General features: G+C 32.3%; 2 protein-coding genes across 2 annotated transcripts in view; one reads left to right on the forward strand and one right to left on the reverse strand.

Annotated features, from left to right (window-relative positions):
- The first annotated feature begins 219 nt into the window (after positions 1-219).
- LOC124530131 (small subunit processome component 20 homolog) lies at positions 220-12933 on the forward strand. The gene is made up of 14 exons (XM_047104139.1): positions 220-402; positions 521-807; positions 947-1280; positions 1483-2709; positions 2788-6245; positions 6320-6484; positions 6583-7630; positions 7884-8110; positions 8687-8852; positions 9158-9340; positions 9746-10291; positions 10845-11030; positions 11747-12004; positions 12581-12933. Exons 1-14 carry the CDS (start codon positions 358-360, stop codon positions 12767-12769), a joined length of 8319 nt encoding a protein of 2772 aa, XP_046960095.1. The 5' UTR covers positions 220-357; the 3' UTR covers positions 12770-12933.
- A 981-nt stretch (positions 12934-13914) lies between these two features.
- Positions 13915-19894, reverse strand: part of LOC124530002 — a 46818-nt gene continuing 40838 nt past the window's right edge. The window contains exons 4-7 of the mRNA XM_047103974.1: positions 17576-17663; positions 17398-17502; positions 16985-17122; positions 13915-16458 (exon numbers count right to left, since the gene is read on the reverse strand). Of these exons, the coding sequence (XP_046959930.1) occupies positions 16187-16458; positions 16985-17122; positions 17398-17502; positions 17576-17663 (603 nt within the window). The 3' untranslated portion in view covers positions 13915-16186. The remainder of the gene's footprint in view (positions 16459-16984; positions 17123-17397; positions 17503-17575; positions 17664-19894) is intronic.

A 19894-nucleotide genomic window follows, 5' to 3' on the forward strand; every position in this document is an offset into this window, starting at 1 on the left:
TATGTACATATTTATGTCACGATTTTATTAAAAGTAAAAAGAAAAACTAAACAAAATTTATTGTCACCTTAAGCACCAAACTGACGAAAATATGATAGAAACTAACAGTTTAGCTAAAACATGTTTTACTTTTATCATGGGTAAAATTTCTAATTTCTATTGTTGAACGTGATATATATGTCAATGTCAGTAGTCATATTTGACATTAAATGTCAAACACACGTGCTGCAGTCTGTACTTCTATAGTCGGTACAATAAAGTGCAAACTGCAAGCAGAATATTATGAATTGAATTGTTTTTAAATGAAGGACTACATTATTATGATATAAATAGGACCAGTTCTCTTATTAAGCAAACATGAAAAATAAACCTGTAAAGCATAAAACCACAAATACATTCCGCGTAAGTATTTTTAAAAACAATTAAATTTAAAGGTTATTGTATTATATCTAAATATTACCATACTCAATGATAAAAGCCTTGCAAAACATACATAAGATAATATTGGTATTTTTTACAGTTTGTGCCCTTTGCTGAGCGGATAAATTCAATAGATATTCGCCATGCTGCACTATATCATATTGAACACGCTTATTCAAGCCAGCCAGGGGAAAATGATACTCACTTCCATTTGGCGTTACAAAAATGGCACGGTCTGAACTTGACTGTAAATTTTAAGAAATTTAAGAAGGATGTCTTTGGTATTGTAACTGTACCACAACTAATTCACAAAAAGGATGAAGTATTGAATACTTTAGAAGAATATTTGAAACTAGAAGATCAGTTGTGTTTACAACCATTATTGGAGTGAGTTGAACTGATATTATTATGTTATAAACTTAAAATTTAATCGTAACAAAATAACTAGAATGATTTTGAATATTACTTTCAAAATAAATTGCTTTTATTGATTACTTATGTTATAAAATTTAAATATTTATTTCAGAATCTTAGTATCAGTAGCCAAAGACTTACGTAGTGACTTTTATCCTTATTTTCCAAAATTTTTGGACATACTAATAACATTATTAAACACAAAAGATGTAGAAAGATTGGAGTGGACATTAGTATGCCTAGCCTTCTTATTTAAAATACTGAAACCATACTTGAAGAAAGACATAGGGGTGATACTTAAACGAATCATACCGCTGTTAAGTGAATCCCGACCACAGTATATAAACAATTTTGCAGCTGAAAGCTTTGCATTTGTAGCAAGAGATATAAAGGACAAAAAGAAATTTATCGAGCTCATTCTTGAATATTTGGAGACAAATGATGATGTAAGGCCATTTGATTGTTGATTTTAAAAGCATGCATTCAAGTTCTATTGAGATCAACGCTTTTTTTAAGGTGTTGTGACCATATTGGCAACCATTTTATATTAGAATTTATTAATAACTATTCAAAAATAATTGATTAATAAACTATTAAAAAGGAAAATCCTTAATAAAGAATATTTATTTATTTTGATTCTTTTTTCAGGCTATTACAGGCTGTGGACATCTCTTGTTTGAAATTATGAGAGGTGTTAGTAATAAATTTCATAGTTGTATTGAAAATTTCCTTTCCATTTTGTTTGGGCATCTTAAAGATAAAAAAGAACACCAAGCTATCCTATTCAAAGTACTGACACAAACTATTGAAGATTGCCTTCAAGGCATATCACCGACAGAATTTAATGTCTTCTGGATGCATATGCAGAAATTCACTGAGCTTTTTTTGAAGGAAGATGATGACAATCCGGGATTAGAATACATCTTAAGATTGGCAGGGCAAGTGATTGAACATATGAATGGCAAATGCCTGACAAATCCACAACAATTCACCCTTCTTTTAGTCAAAGTTATATGTGAGCAGTCATCAGAAAAAGTATTGGAAGTGTGCTCTCAGATTGGGGCCTTGATGCTCCTTTCATCACACATTTCTTTATCCCAAGAACATGCTGGAATTTTAGTTAAAGTATTACTTCCCTTGCCCTATCCTAATATACTGATTAATTTTGTGCAGAGTGTCGTTAATTATTCACAATTCGATATACATATTCTGCCTGCTTTTATAAAATTCATCATTCAGTCAAATTTTGAAAGTAATGCAATGTCTACTCTTGCTAAAATATGCCTTTCAAAGTCACCCTTATCCAAAAATGGTTTGAAGCTTTTTGAGTGGGTCAAATATCCTGTTGACTTTGGAAAAGGATTACCGCAACTAATGGAATATGCTAGAAACATCTTGAGTGACGATATTGATAATATAATTGAACATCCAACTAAGTTGTTAAATTTGTTGTTTTCTTTACCGCATATTGAAAAAGTTGATGTAGAATTTTGTATTAAAATGTTAAGTGATCTAATATCGAAGTTGTTAAAAGTATTGGATAGCTACAATCTTGAAGACCAAGTGAATCAAAATAAACTGCATTGTGAGAAAACTAATTTATCGAAATGTGCTAGAAAAGTAATATTTCTAATAGCAACTGCAATGGAATGCGCTGTACATATATCAAATTGTCAGAAATTGAAGAAAATATGTGACATTGACGCTTTATTGCCTAAGTTATTACCATGTGCCGCAGACCCGAATTACTTGGTGGCTCTACACGTGATTGATTTGTATTTGACAGCCTATGAACAGGAAAATGGTCTAACATATAACTTTTTGTTATTAGTAGACTCATATTTGAGAACAAATGTATCTTCTCCATTTCATGTTGTAAGTATTTGTAATATCTAACGAAACATGTATTTTGTCAAAGTACATTTTTTTAATGTTAATACCATTACCTTTCAGGTTCGTCTATTAACAACACATATCTATAAACTATTCGAAAATGTAGAAGAATTGAATAAAACTGTACAAGTAGGAGGTGAAGTTGAGAGATTTTCAGTTTTCAGTAATTGCTTTACAGTGGAGTCCATATCATCTTCTATACAAGAATATAGAATGCAGTTAAATCTTCTACAAAAAATGACTTTTAATACAACCCAGTATGAACTTGCGAAGCAAACTGATTTTCATCTATATGGCATGAATTATATGTTAGGAGTGTTATATATCAACTTTAAACTTTTATGGGAACCTGTAACGGAATTTATCGCGGGCTTCGGCAACGCACTAAACGCGGAAGACTTTTGGCCTACGTTTTATAAGACATTAGAAACATCTTTTGCTAATGCTAAAATAAAGTTAAATGAGTTTAATTTTGAAGATGATCTTGATAGCGATGACAAGATGTTAACAGAAATAAGCACAGATTACAGTAATATATCAGAAAGGCCAGATCTGTACAATTACAGAAATCTAATGTTGAGGATTATGACGAATTGTATTCAAGTTTGTGAAGCCAAAAATAGAGATGTAGTCAATCTCTTCTTAAAGTTTATAGACGAAGAGTACAGGCAAAATGCTTCAGTGAATACACTTCGAATTAATGTAGAAACATACAGTAAATTAAAAATGGATACAGACGACGACGAACAGAATATAGAGGGCGAGGAAGACAATGTAGACATTCCTGAAGAAGAAATAAAAGATTCAATATCAGGCAAAAATGTTTTTAAAACACTCATAAATATTATGCAAGTATTAGCACAATTTAAGAATCCAAGAGCTCTACACAAAGAACCTGTATTTTGGGAATTATACTTAGAATTTTTAAAACATAAAAATCCAGGTCTCCAGAAATTTGCTTTGGATTGCATTCTTAACTATAAAAACAAAAGCCTTATACTATATAAGTCAAATCTACAGAATTTAGTCGATGAAAAGAAGTTTAAGGATGAATTGACACAATTTAAAATAACAGAAGATTCTCAAGCAATTCAACCCGAGCACAGAGAACATGTAATACCAATTGTGCTGAGAATACTTTATGGTAAAATGACTTCTAAGTTAGGCGCAGATAAAAAGGGAGGAGGTCAAATAAGACGATCTTTGGTCATGAGGTATTTGAGTGGATGTAATGAAGACGAGTTGAAATTATTTATAGAAATGGCATTCACTCATTTTAAGCAATATATGGCTATGGAACCGAAAGAAATATATGAAGATATTGCAAAGAATATAGACCTTAAATCTGTAATTAGTCCTGGGAAGTTGCACAGCGTTTTGAATCTCTTTGATGTAGTTCGAGAATATTTTGGTGGCTATATGAAAGATAAATTATTATCTGATTTTTTGAAAATATTTTTCGCGGTTTGCACAAATTTGTTTAGTGTTCTGCAGAATGTTGAAAGAGTTCACGTGAGTTACGTTAAAGTTATGAAACACCTTCGGACTTTATCGATTAGTATCCTAGGTAAACTATTTGATCAATTTGATAAATACGTTTGGACTAAAGATGAGTTATTTGTCATATTCCAAACCTTATTATGGCCTCTTGTGCCTCGTTTGCACATAGAGGGTATTCATAGTCCCACAGTATTGTTAAAACTTCTCAACATTTGGTGTCAAAACCCCAGATATTATATTTTGCTTATAACATGTTCAGAAGAAGATACATCGCTTAGTCCATTACCTGCGATATTTAAACTACTGTTGGCGCCGAAAACACATCCTGGAGTTGTTAATTTAATTTTGGATATGATTGAGAAACTTGTTACCTTGACAGAAGATGAAGAAGAAAAAGATATTCCTAGAATAGAGTCTTTTAATACTTTAAAAGTTGGTGCAGATATCAAACCTGATATGAATTTCGGCAGTAAAATTTTAGTTCCTCATCTGCCAAGTATTTTGGAGGTTATGAAGAGGAGAATCGCTAATTCCGCGAAATCTAATACTGTCAATAAAAGAGATCTTCTAATCTTATCAAGAGTTACAGAAATGGTCACAACACCTGAGTTGTGTGATGAACTATTAAGTCTTTTATTACCTATATTAGTAAAGAAAGTATGCATGAATATGGCTGAGGAAAATATGGAACATGCTGTTAATACCATTATAAATTTACTGGGTCATAGCTCAAATCCTCAACACTACATAAAAAACATTGCCGTCTTATTTAATAAAGTTGGGCCAGTAGAGGTTAGGAAACTCTTAATTAAGCTACTGTCTTCAATAGCAGAAAACACAGCCATTGATAAAGATAAATTATTAAAAATGGCTCATGTAGTAACAGAAATGAATGCTTTTAATAAAAGATGGATTGAACAACCAGATTTCGACCGACGACTTGATGCTTACAAACTTATATATCAAATGCTGGAAGCTAATGAAATTGATGTCGACCTCACAATTTTGATTGTTAACAATTGTTTCTACTTTATCCGAACTGAGAAAGACATAGGACTAAGAGATAGTGCAGGGTTATGTTTAAAGAAAATTCTTCCTAAATTATTAACTAAGTATCGTTCGGCGATCGATGGACAGTTTTTAGTTCGGGACACAGTGCTTGCTCTTATATCAACTGGTATAAGAGATAGCAAGAATGATTTTCTACGCAACGAGAGTCTTACTTTGCTGGGAGAGTTAGTACGAGAATGTCCAGATGCTGATGTAGTATTATCAGACTTAGTTCCTTTGACTAATAAAGAAGATAGAGAAGTTGATTTCTTTGAAAATTCTTGTCACTTGCAATTACACAGACGAGTTAGAGCGCTACAAAAATTCAGTAAAGTGGCTAAAAAAATGATTAAATGCCCAACACCTAGAACACTAACTAACTTCATTTTGCCCTTAGCCTCGATTTATATCTGTGACGATAAATATAGTGACAAGAATTCTCTCATAGATGCCTGCATTGAAGTAATTTCAACTTGCTGCAGATTACTACCTTGGTACCACTATGAAGTTATATTGAAACTATATTTAAATAAAATGAGGCATACGTCAGAACACCAGAAACAGCTGACACGAATATTGATCGGGATATTGGACGCATTCCATTTTGATTTCTCTAAAGTTAAAAATATTGAATTGCCTAAATCATTGACTGTCAGCATAAGAGGCAATAACATTAGTACAAAGAAATCAGATCCGAGTGATCAAACAGCATCCGAAGAGAATAAAATTAAGGAAGCTAGTGATTCGGAAAGTGAAGCAGATGAGAATCAAGCAATTAGTAAAGCAGGTGAACAAATAGAAGAATTGGAATCTGATTTACTTTTAGGCGAGGAAAAAGACGAAGAAAGTCATATCAGCAAGGAAATAGACAATGAACCAGCATTTGAAAAAATTACAAGTGTATCTCCTTCAGTCGGTAATAGAATAATCAAGTCTCTGTCTAGTGGATTACTACCGCAACTAAATAGGTAAGATCATTACCATCTCAAATAATAAATATGTCACATTCTCCTAAATAATTAAATAAATTTGATTTTCTTAGGGCGATTGGAAAGTTAACTGAACATGAAGGGTCTCACAAGTTAAACAGACGCCGTACAGGAATGGCACGCTTAGAGGAAGACATGCTAAGAGTACCAATAGCATTGGCTTTAGTTAAACTTCTTCAAAGGCTACCGGGAGATATTTTAAGGCATCAACTGCCAGGGTAAGTCTTCTCTTATTTTAATAAAATTGTAAATAATACTAACCTAATTATTCTTAGTAAAGAACATTATATAACAAAGATGTATTTTAATTTTTCAGAATTATTATAAAACTATGCTCCTTCTTGAAATCACCATTAAAACAAGTCAGAATAACAGCACGAGATATCGTTAAGAAAATAATGTTAACAGTCGGTACATCATACTTAGGCGTGTTGTTGGAACATTTAACGCTTTTACTCACGCGAGGATTTCAAGTTCACGTTTTGGTCGCTACTATTCATAATGTCTTAGATGCCTTGAAATCGGATTTCAAATCTGGTGATATCGACCAAAATCTCGATTACATACTCGATGTTTGTACTAATGATTTATTTGGAGCTTTGTCAGAAGAGAAAGAAGTCGACAAACTCCATTATAAAACACCAGAAGCGAAACCCAGCAAAAAAAGTTATGTGACACTCTTGATTGTAGCTCAGAACATCACTGAGAAGTGCTTAATAAATCTTCTTTTACCATTTAAAGAAGTATTACAAAAACATCATTCGAAGAAAATTGTCGTTAAAGTGCAAGAAGCGTTAATGCATATAACAAGTGGTTTAGTTACAAACAAGCTCATTGAAATTGAATCTCTATTTGTTTTTCTGCACGGCCTTGCTTCAGAAAGTATACCGGAGTTCGTGTTAAGTGCACCCAAACGTGAACTGACAGAGGCACAGAGAGAAAAAATGCTTAGAGCTAAGCCTGATTGTTTTATAGTTCCTGAAATACCGAAACGTAATAAGGAATCTCAAGCAAGAAATGTTAAGACATCTTCAAAAACAAACGCCCACGTCATCATCGAATTTAGTTTGAACATATTATACGTAATTCTCAAAAGAGAAAAGGTTCCTAGAATAGATTGTAAAGCCTTCGTGGATCCATTAATACCACTTCTAGTCGATGCCTTGAATAGTGACCATGTCAAAGTAACTACGGTTGCTATGAAATGCATTGCAACTTTGTGGACGATAAGAGTCAGTACTCCGACTCTTGAAGAAATGACAAAAGATATAGCAAAGACAATCTTTTCCATATTACACAAATTTGCAACGTTTGGGATCAGCAAACAGAATGACAATTACCATTTAGTTAGAAACGCATTTAAGGTAATTCAAATAATTGACTCATTCTAGAAGTTCTACTATTTATTTGAAGATACTAAATAATTTATTTATAATTACTTGCGTTATCTTAAATAGGCCAATATAAATAGTAAAAATCTTCTTTTAATTGGATCTCGATAATTCTGCTTTAGTCATAATTTATTATCACATAGTATAATATAAAAACTTTTTTTTGCATTTGAGGTTCAATGGAATATGTTTGCGATATATTATATAATAAGTATCCATTTTTTAGGCAGTTACAGTTCTTATAAGAAATGTGAAATATTTCACATTAGAAGCTGAGCAATTAAAAACACTTTTGCTCTACGCGGAAGAAGATTGCCAGAACGATGAACGACAAGCAAATTCGTTTTCATTATTAAAAGCTATATTGGAAGCTAAATTAGTGTCAAGTGAATTGCATGAGGTCATGCAAAAAGTGTCTCAAATTTGCATTCTGAGTGAATCGGCTCGGTCGAGGTATGTTATATTTTGCTTTATTATTCCTAAAAGTCGTGATGGCCCAGTGGTTAGAACGCGTGCATCTTAACCGATGATTGCGAGTTCAAACCCAGGCAAGCACCGCTGTTTCATGTGCTTAATTTGTCTTTATATTTCATTTCGTGCTCAGCGGTGAAGGAAAACATCATGAGGAAACCTGCATGTGACAAATTTCATAGAAATTCTGCCACATGTGGAACCCGCATTGGAATAGAGTGTAGGAATATGTTCGAAAACCTTCTCCTCTTAAGGAGAGGAGGCCTTTAGCCCAGCAGTGGGAATTTACAGACTGTTGTTGTCGTTTATTCCTAAAAGTTTTAGAATAAATAGGTATTAAAGTTCATCATTATAGTACTTTAGGCACTTATTCGTGAATTTTAAATTTGAAAAAAAATTTCTTTCGAATAAAAAAATAAATACATTTATTTGTTCCATTGATACTCCTAAGTTTGTTAAAAAATGCTAAGTGTAACCAATCTTTAATGTTATAATTATACCTTTGTTACAAATGATGTTTGATGAAATTAAATTTAACATTTAATTATTAATTTACAGGGAAGAGGCTCGCGTAATATTCGTGAACTATTTGACTCACTACACGCCCGGTAAAAGATTGGAGAAATACATACAATTCTTCATTACACAGTTAAATTATGAACTGCAACATGGAAGGGAGTCATCATTAAAGTTTCTAGATATGATCATCAACAAACTTAATGTCGTAAGTATTCATGCAGACAGTATTGATTGTTACAAATATTTATGAGGTCTTAAATCAAACATAATATGCATTTATTTTATTTATTTATATAACGAGAGGTACGGGGATGGTTAGAAATTCTTATAGTGTGCGCATTATAGTATAATTATGTCGGATGGTGACGACCTACCAGAAGGTGAAAAAATTGCCAGACTGCCTATCTAAAAAAAATGTATAGACATCATGAGTATCGTCTTATTAATAAACAATTATTAATATATAGTTTGTCTCATTTATTATTATTAAATAGTGTGTGTTGTTTTCAGGATCAATTGAAGAATCACGGGGATTATATGTTTCTGTCTCTAGGGGCTTGTATGGTCAATGACAGCTCTCCTGAGTGTCGCGCATCAGCCGCCGCTTGTATAGAGTCCATGCTGAAGAAGTTCCCGGCTATCGAGAGGAATAAACTCTTTGAGTTAGTCCTTGCTTTCTTTAAGGACACTCAGGTAAACCTAATATGCTTTTGACGTACAAAATTGAGCTGATATGGCCCAGTGGTTACATGCGTGCATCTTAACCGATGATTGAGGGGACAAACCCAGGCAAGCACCACTGAATATTCATGTGCTTAATTTGAGTTTATAATTCATCTCGGTTTGGTGGTGAAGGAAAACATCGTGAGGAAACCTGCATGTGTCTAGTTTCACAGAAATTCTGCCACATGTGTATTCTGCCAACCCGCATTGGAACAGCGTGGTGGAATTTGTACCAAACCTTCTCCTCAAGGGGGGGGGGCCTTAGTCCAGCAGTGTCAAATTTACAGGCTGTTGTTGTTGTTGTTGTACAAAATTAGTTACAAAAATGTCCAATAATTTATGTTTGTTATTTATTTTATTGTCTCCATTTTTCAGCCAATACATTTCGAATTAGGTGCTCAACTTTGTATACGTTTCGTAAACGTCGAAGGAGATAAGTTTCAAAGTCGTCTCGATAGCGTCCTCTCATCAGTGAATGGCAAAATACTTCTACTGAGTAACGCCGTAACTGAAGGCAGATTTGTCAAAATCAAATTAGACGAAGGTCATGATAAGACGGACGAAGAAAAGCAAAACGAGAGGGACCATAGTTTAATACAAATGTTGAATCTGATTGATAAGATAACGGTAAATTGCTCGACCAGTTTGAAGAATAAGAAGTTTGTGAGTGATTTCGATGATGTAGCGCAACAGTGCCAGGCTTTATTAGCTTATCCCCACTCGTGGGTCAGATTGAGAGCTGTCAAGATATTGGGTGCAATTCTGTCAGCGATAGATGTTGAAGATTTGAATGGGCTGTCCAAGGAGGTTGAGTGTGAAAGAGGTTTTATCTTCGATGATACTGAAAATTGTTTGCGAAGTCTTGTGTTAGACTTATGTGCCCAGTACACGCCGAACGTGTCTCAGGATATGGCTGATCAGGTTTGCATATATTATTTAATATAATTATTGTATATATTTTTAATTTGAGTTGATGATATACTTGGTGGTAGGGCTTTGTGCAAGCCCGTCTGGGTAGGTACCACCCCCTCATCAGTTATTCTACCGCCAAATAACAGTACTCAGTATTGTTGTGTTCCGGTTTGAAGGGTGAGTGAGCCAGTGTAACTACAGGCACATAACATCTTAGTTCCCAAGGTTGGTGGCACATTGACGATGTAAGGTAATATATCTTACAGTGTCATTGTCTATGGGTGATGGTGACCACTTTCCATCAGGTGGCCCATATGCTCGTCCGCCAACCTATAACATAAAAAAATACCAGACTGTTGAGTTTAAATAACTGCTTGAAAGATTAATCACAGATGCCTATATACCAAGGAGACAGAAATTAATAAATAATTTTATACTGTAGTTCGTCCACGCAAATAAGATTATAATATATATATTTTTTAAAGTAAGAAAATACCAGATGAATTAGGACGAAGACAATATACAACATAAATATATTAATATAAAAAATTCTTTTTTTTAGGTAACAGATGTTCTATTCCAAATATTGAAGCTCGTCAATGAAATGCCGCGTTTCAAAATTTCAATCAAGACAAAGACGGAAGAGGAAACAGAAGAAAGTTCAAAAGTTAACATAAGATGGATACTGTTTAAACTGAGGAAGGCCGTTAACGTCGAAGTCGTTAAAGCGCCAATCTGCATGAATATTGTAAGTTTGCCTCTGGCCATTTTTGTTTTCTACAAAAAAAAAAAAACAAAGTACATAGTGTCGAGATGGCCCCGTGGTTAGAACCCGTGCGGGTCCAAACCCAGGCAAGCACCGCTGTTTTATGTGCTTAATTTGTCTTTATAATTCATTTCGTGCTCTGTGGTGAAGGAAAACATCGTGAGGAAAACTGCATGTGACAAATTTCATAGAAATTCTGCCACGTGTGTATTCCACTAACCTGTATTGGAACAGCGTGGTGGAATATGTTCCAAACCTTTTCAAAGGGAGAGGAGGCCTTTAGCCCTGCAGTGGGAATTTACAGGCTGTTGTTGTTTTTGTTGTTGTACATAGAGTATGTTACTTGTTTAACAATGCAATCGCTATTATTACTTCTCTACAACGTGTAAAGAAGTGGCCTGCCGCCGTTTGTACGCTTAATTTTTTTTAAGCTATGCGACGGATTTTATTTCCTTTCAATACACAAAGTTAATTATAAGAAATATTTATATGTATAATATATGCATAGTATAATTTAACCTTTCCTTGACGGAAAATAAACAAGGACTGTTCTTTTTAAATTTTTTCTTCAATTTAAAAGTTGTATATAGACCTAATTTTATTTGTGCGTAGCCGAGTCAGATTACTAATATATGATGAATAAAAATGGTTGCCTTTCTTATTTATTACAAGTATAAATTTTATAATTTCCGTTACAGAGAAGCGCCATATTCACGATGTGGTTACACGTCATCAGTTCGCTATCACCTGAAGAGATTCTCACTATCATCGACGTGTTACTGCCGCCGATTGTCCGAGAACTTTCCACTGGCGAAGGTATGGCGACGACGCCCGCTAAACAATTGGCAGGAAGATTGGGCAAGAAATTGAGAAGGAAAATCGGGGATATCGAGTATAGCAAGATGGCGGCTGAGGCTCAAACGAGATTGAATATTAAAAGAGCTGAAAGAAAGAAGGTTAGTTTAAACCCTAATGAATATAATGGTATTTTCGAATTGACTTATATTAATTGTCTATGGTTGTTATTGAAACTTAATATACTAACACAGTCTATTACTCTTTATAACCATACAAATTTAATAAATACTGCCACTGACGGGCATATAGGCTAACTATTGCTTAATTAAATTGAAGTAGGAATGATTGACACTCTAAGGTGAGTCAATCTAAGGATTTATCTGTTTCATGCGATTTGTTATAAGCTCAGCGATATTTTACAACTTATGAGTTAAGATGTTATGCCCGTTGTGTTGTTGCAATATCTCACTCGCTCCTCATACCGGCCATAAACACAATAATGCTATGTTGCTGTAGGGCGCTAGAATATTAGACGAGTATTGTAACTACTCAGACGGCCTTGTACAAAGCCTCTATAACCCAAAAAAGTAAGGGAGTTTCTCATGGAAATCATTCATTTGTTTCTCTTTTGTTTAGTATATATTTTTAATAATTACGTTAGTCACTTCGAATTAAAGTAGATACTTTGCAGAAATGAACTGTCTATATAAAACGACTATTTTGTATCATTCTAGTTATTGCTACAAGAAAAGGTCAACAACCCAGAGAAAGCGGCTAAAAGAAAACTTCAACTGCGTGAAAAAAAGAAGAAGGCGAAAAAAATTAAACTCGAAATGTTACACGGCAAGAGACCAAGAGCAAAGAAGCGGAAGGCGGAAGACATTGACATCGAGGACGAATTATTAAAAGATACAGAAGATTAAACACATAGAATATATAAAAGCGATATTCATTTTAGTTGTACAAATAATTATCTATGGTACCACAGATATAGATAGAGCTAGATGCCGCAAGCATTTCGACAAACTTGTCGCTCTACTTCTTTAGTCTGTGGTCAATCTTGTCAATGGCGACAATGGATGAGTTAAGTTGTACAAAGATGTACTGTAAAATCTCTACTAGGATGGTAGGAGTTAATGAAGGTTTTACTTACTTTACGAATAAGTAATTTCGTACTCAAAAAGCTGTTTTAATTTTAAGAATATGTTTTGATGTTCATGATGGTTCGTCTTACGTCATCATAGATGATGATGATCATGATAGTGTCAAAACGATGACGTTCAGTTTTTATAATATTTAAAAAACATGCATCATTCAGCCTAATAAATCTGTGGTTGGAACTTTTTCTGTAATATCTTTTTTAATCTGTACATATAATTTTAAGGATCTATATTTTGTAATAAAATAAATTATATCATATATATATATTTGTTTTTCTTTACCAAATATTTAACTAGGCATATACATCATAAATGAGAATTTATCGAATTAAAGGAAAATATGTAAAATAAAACACATATTAAACAAAATAATATTGCTTTATGCATTAGAAAATTATTTAACGTAATAAATAACATTTATTCAAATAAACTATACATTACAATACAAACAATGCCATTAATTAGGTGCATAGAAGCTATTCGTTAATTTATCCATTTATCACTAAATTATTTCATACAGAACGGTTCTTGTAACGTCTTAACAAAGTTTAAAATATCACAAATCACTAAACAATCATAATCATCTTTGCACAGTTTGTAACCGCAAAGAGAACGATTAATTTTGTTAACGTGATTAAAGAAGAGAAGAATTGTTACATAACTTCTTATCATTTTTGTATTAAAAATGAGAAGTCATATTTTCTTTTTCGAGATTGAAATAAAAATACATTTTTTTTGGCTTTCTGAAGTGAGATTTTAGCCCTCAATTATTCCGCCCTTCTTCTGTATATTGTAAAAAAAAGTTGCATATCTTTTGTCACATTGTTATGTTACTGTAAAAGCTCGAACTACTCGGATTGTTAAATGTAAGTATTTTTTTAAAATGAAACTTTTTTTTCGGCCTTAGAACATTCGACTTCAGTATGTGTTAGGTAAGGTTAGATTAGGTTATTAGAATCGCATACCCTTTTGGGCATTTACCATTAAGAATTGGTAAATCTTAGGTTTTACTGGATAATCGTAGAATTTACCGTAGTCCGAAATTCTACAGTAACAGTTATATCATTAATAAGTTACATTGTATTCTATAATATTTGTATTTTGTAACTATATATCGACTATTGTGCAAAATGCTAGTATATTCCTGTGCATATATGTATATTTCAGATATTTTATGTAGCAGCACTTAAGCGATTTTCTTATTAACAAAATGACTAGATTTTTGAGCGTTTGTATTTTTATTATTATATATCGCGTGCTACCATTGTTTTAATTGTTGGATTAATTATTCTTACTTTTATTAAATGCATATTTTAATACACTCAGGGCTGTCAAATTTTTTATCTACTTTTCATTTAAATCGTATAGTATTATGTTGTTAACTTCGATTCCTTAAATTGACTTAAATTTATTATAATATCTTAGAACAAACGTAGACTACACTATTTTTTTAGATATTCTTGAAGGATTAGTATTTGTAACTACTTTTCTAATTAAATGTTATCTAACTGTTGTCTATGATCGCTCATTGTAACATATTTTCATTAAACCTTTTTACTAACAACACTCTACTTCATCTTGCTAACAAATTTACTATGAATAAAACTAATATTAACTCACAGCACCAACTTTCAAACAACGCTCAACTTTGCTTTTAAATATTTATACAGTATCGCTTACCTTACACCTAACTTGTGAGATGGGCGGGCAAACTTTAGGTACATTACGGGGAAACATATTTTATTTCAGTACAATACAGATGTTGTATAAATATACCAGTTTTTTAGTACTTGTTAACCTCTTATATAAAAGTTAGTAGCCTAAGGCTAACCAACTTTTATGTTTTTTTTGGACTTTTTTATTATAGTTATGAAATCATCTGATATTGAAGTATTTTTTTGTATTATTTTATGTTTATCTATAAAGCCTATTTCAAGTATGTTTGGGGCATAGTCGTGAAGTATCTTATTTAAAAAAAAAAAAAAGTTTTAACACTATTAATAAAAATTCCCCAAGTCTTAACGTGTATCTAGGCCTTAATCTTGTAACTAGCAAATGCATTTTGTTTTATGTACAAAGATAAATGTCATATGTAGATAAATAGTAGAGTTGCAAAGTACAAAAAATATCATGCAATTTAATAATTTAAGAGTAAAAGTTTTAAGCTCAAGATCGGCGGAAACAGTGATTTTGGACAAAATAGACTTTGCAAAAAAATATCGAAGCCGCCTTTCAATGTATAAATATAAATACACAAAGAGCAAGGCTCGCAAATAGCATAGAGTAATTTGTGTGATATTTTTACCCTGAAGTACGTTTACTCTCCCTTATGGAAGTATTAGTTGCCCCAGTATTTAATGGAACATAATTAAACCCAAAAAGCAATAACTTGCTAAGAAACTGACCCGTATATATAAAAATGGTCCAAATAAATAAATGCTTATTAGCATTTTAAAAATGCGTTTAAGTTCTTAATTGTATATATAGTACCTTTCATTATTTCAAAATTTTTATATAACTTCTAAATTTTTAATATAAATTTCAAAATCAAATTATTTTGAAAATATACTTTTTTATTCATTCAGCAATAACATTTTAACTTAATTATTTACGTTGTTGAAAGCGCCACATATTCCAAAAGTTTTATTACTAGCGATGTTATAAATTCATTGTAAATATTCTTATGTAGTCACGTCAGCCAAATACAAACAAAATGGAAATGAGTCGTGTACAATTATAAGTAAGTAAATATATAATTTTGTATGGACGGCAACAAGCTTGGCGACGGCCTGAGCTATTACTTTTGTACAATAATAAGCCTAATGTAGAGTGCTATAAATTAGAATTTTGACTGCGGCATTTTGGGTTCACAATTGTTTGGGTATACGGCTGTTTTTTCAAGCTTTCTTAATGACGGTTTGTGTTAATTATACTTATATCTAATGTTTAATTATGACGCAGTATAAAAGCGCCCGGGTAGAAATTTCCTACTTAAAATATTGGGATTAACGTAATTGACTTTATGCAGCATTCACACGGACTGGGCTTATTACGATTTACGTGTATTATGTTACTTTGTTTAGGTAACATTATGTATAAATTTAATTTATTGCATTAAACATTCTAACATTTTTAGGTGTTACCCATACGTCCGTGTAAACGCATAATAATCATGTGAATTCACAACAACATAGATGATATGGGATTGTATCTCATGATCTTCGATAACAATATCCACAGCAGTGATGTAGTGGTCGCTAGGGCCACGCCTCCCCATCCCAGTTCCAGCGACCACGATGTCGTAAACTCTCTCGCGGATAGTAAGGGGAATGCGGGGTAGCGCGGACCTATGACGCCGTCTGCGGTATCGTCGCCGTGAGAACTGCCCCGGGTAGACACTCGTTGGACTCGCTTGAAATGTATTATCATTAATGTGAACATTGCGAACAACCCTGCAAAAGAAATCAAACAATTTAAACACGTGTTTGGATCAAACTCGAAATAATATATAATTGTAAAGTCCATATAGGCAAAGCGCAATATTACAACTTGTTTTTACTATAAATATACTAACATGTATTTTTTAAGAAAGGTATTATAATGTTACATAAACAATATAGAACATCGTATGAAATCTTTGTAGTAGGATTAATATATTATAAACATTTTATTATGACTTCTACATGAATAGAAACAGTAACTATAGATTTATTGTCCGTTCTACTAGGAGAACCGGCGATATTTAAAAAACGTAATAATTATTTGTTCTTTACCACTGTAAACGTATATTTAAGTAGGGTCTCTCTAGTGATTGGAATACATACTCGTTTGTTATATAATAACTACAGAATAAAGAATTTAACTTTTAATTAATGTAAATAAAGAAAAGATTAACTCGAAATAATAACAATAACGACTAATCTTTTGATTCTTACTAGTAGTATCATGTTTTAATTTTATAACGTTACAATAACTTACCAGCTAAAAGATACATGACCCCAGTGACAAGCACGGCGCTGATTTGATGTTTGCAGACGCCGAAAGCGCCCACCAGGGCTGCGCTGCCTAACACGATGAGACACACCAGCGCACACGATATCGACAGATTCTGCATACCTATATACATAATACATAATACCTTTATTAAATTGTATGGAAACTTTTTTTGAGACCAATGAGTAACGTTATATACTTATGTTATCAAAAACAAAAAATGTTAATTTGGAGTCGCAACTGGAGTTGTGCATTATAAGTTAGCCTATAATTGTTATTTATAAAATTAGAAAATGTAATAATTTGTAAAAAGTCATCAAAGGTGAAGATGATAAGTTAGTCATATATTAATATTATAAATTGTGTTGGCTTACTTAATAAAATGTAAATTAACTTACGATGCTGCCAGTCTCCTCTCTGTTCATCTTCGTCATCTGCCAAATAATTTGTGCACAGCGGCTCCGTCGGAAATCCGGCCCTCGCTAATATTGACACTTCTTCCTCTATAAATTAAATTTCAATGAAAATCCAGTTTATTTGACTACACATATTACATATTAAAATTTTATAATTTACCTTCTAAAGACACGCACATGGTCCATATACCTCCATTCATGGGAACTAAAAATGTGCCACCGCCTTTTCGAGAGTGTGAATCTCCAATCTAAAATAAAATCGAAAAAAGTTTTATTGATTCTTCACGAGGCAATCAAACTGTCATTAAAAATATCAGTGATATAATACATTACTCTATTATTAACACTATTGTACCTACAAGGGATTATGTACAGATAAATGTGTATTTATTATCTATATTCATTGACATGTAATGTGTGTTCGGATAATACCGCCTGCCGCCGCGCCGTCTCAATAATCAGCTGATAAAAAAATCACATTATTCATTGTTTTCAATTTTTATTCGAGTGTAAGATGTAGTATAAGTATAATAATTTAGTATATATGTATTTATTATATACATATATTATGTAAGCGTAATACATATTATATTAAAATTATTTTATATTATATATATAATATGATATTTAAATTGTTTCTTTTATATAATATTACTAAGAGTATCTAATGTTCCACTATCTGTACCTGCTATATAACACTATCTCTTACAGCTGTGGGTTGGCTAGAAGAAATTTCTTTTAGAAATAAGCCCGCCATTGTGAACAATAATTTCATGTGTAAAATTACCATGTAAAATTTCTCAGTGCAATAAAGAGTATTATATAAATAGAATACAAATAATTGTACCTAATAAAACATAAACATTAAAAATGTTTTAACCATATAAGGTATTTACATATTAAAACAAAGCAATTGTATAATGTGAGTTAATTTTTAATGTTATCGATAATATGTCAATAGCAGCAATCATTAAGAAATATTAAATTCCCGTTTGCTTCCTACTTTAGAGCAATAGGTTTCTTTGTAATCCGCGTACGAATAGGGCTTCTTACAGTTTGGAACTATTATTTCGTGAACATGATTACAATTATGTATGTTAGGTTTCGAAAATGTATTATATTAAACATTATTGTTAATTAATATCAATGGTTGGTTATATAAAAATGTTTTGTTCTTTATTTATATGTATGTAGTAGTACATAGCTATTATTAATTAATTAATTATCTTAAAAACAATATTGTAAAGATTAAACATGATTTTAACATTATATATAAGACCTTAACTATTTATATTATTTAGAGTATATTATGATAATGATATAATTGTATCTCTTCCAATCTGTATGTAATTTTATGTAACTAATAGTAATAGTAATATATATTTAAATAAACCTCTTTGGTAACAGTAAATATTTAATAATTCAATTATATTAAAGTTCGAATTAAGTATTGAAATGAAGACAGCTGGCTGCTACGGCCGGATTACTCTATGAACAGGCAGCGAGGCATCGTCAGACTCCTAAGTAAAACCAAGTAGCTTTGATTATGTAAAAAACGTTTTGTAACATGTAGATAGCATTAAAACCACAAACTCATATTATATTTAACACGGGCAATAATTAAGTATATAAATTGCTCAATTGAACCTTTTAAGAAAAAGGAAAGGCTCACAGACAGTTAGCTGTAGATATATTCCGTGCTTTATAGAAAAGGCGGGAATGGTTTGACGTTATTAATAAATTGTGTCATCACTCATCACATACCTACCTACATGCTTGCGTCTGCCATTTTGTTTTTTTTTTTGTTCATATATCTCATATATATCATCATATATCTGGGATTGGTTATTCCCTGTATTGAGTTATAAATATTTTAAATGCTTGCATAGTATCGGTATCAGTGTAAAATCATAAATACAATATCACGCATAAGCAGTAAAGTACCTCAGTTTTTACTTATGCGATTTTTTTTTATGGTTAAGGTTGGCAGACGAACATATGGGTCATCTGATGGTAAGTGGTCGCCATCACCCATAGACAATGATGCTGTATATTAACTATTCCTTACATCGTCAATGTGCTACCAACCTTGGGAACAAAGATGTTACGTCCCTCGTGCCTGTAGTTACACTGGCTCACTCACCCTTCAAACCGGAACACAACAATACTGTAATATTTATAATAACTGATGAGTGGGTTGTACCTACCCAGACGGGCTTGCACAAAGCCCTACCACCAAGATAATTTGTTCGTGTTTTAATTATAATAATTACGGACCGCCATTGGGTATTGCAGGTTGAAGACATTAATAATAACGTAATGTGTATGAAATGTATTCATTTTGCATGTAATTAGTACCACTATTCCGTTGTCAATAACCCACTATATTACATATGGTTCGAACTCGGGTAAAATAATAGTAGTATAATATGCATTTTATGTTCAGTGGATAAAGAAAATATTGCTAGGATACTTGCTT

This window comes from Vanessa cardui, chromosome 5 (genome assembly GCF_905220365.1).
Source record: "Vanessa cardui chromosome 5, ilVanCard2.1, whole genome shotgun sequence".
Taxonomy (NCBI): Eukaryota; Metazoa; Arthropoda; class Insecta; order Lepidoptera; family Nymphalidae; genus Vanessa; species Vanessa cardui.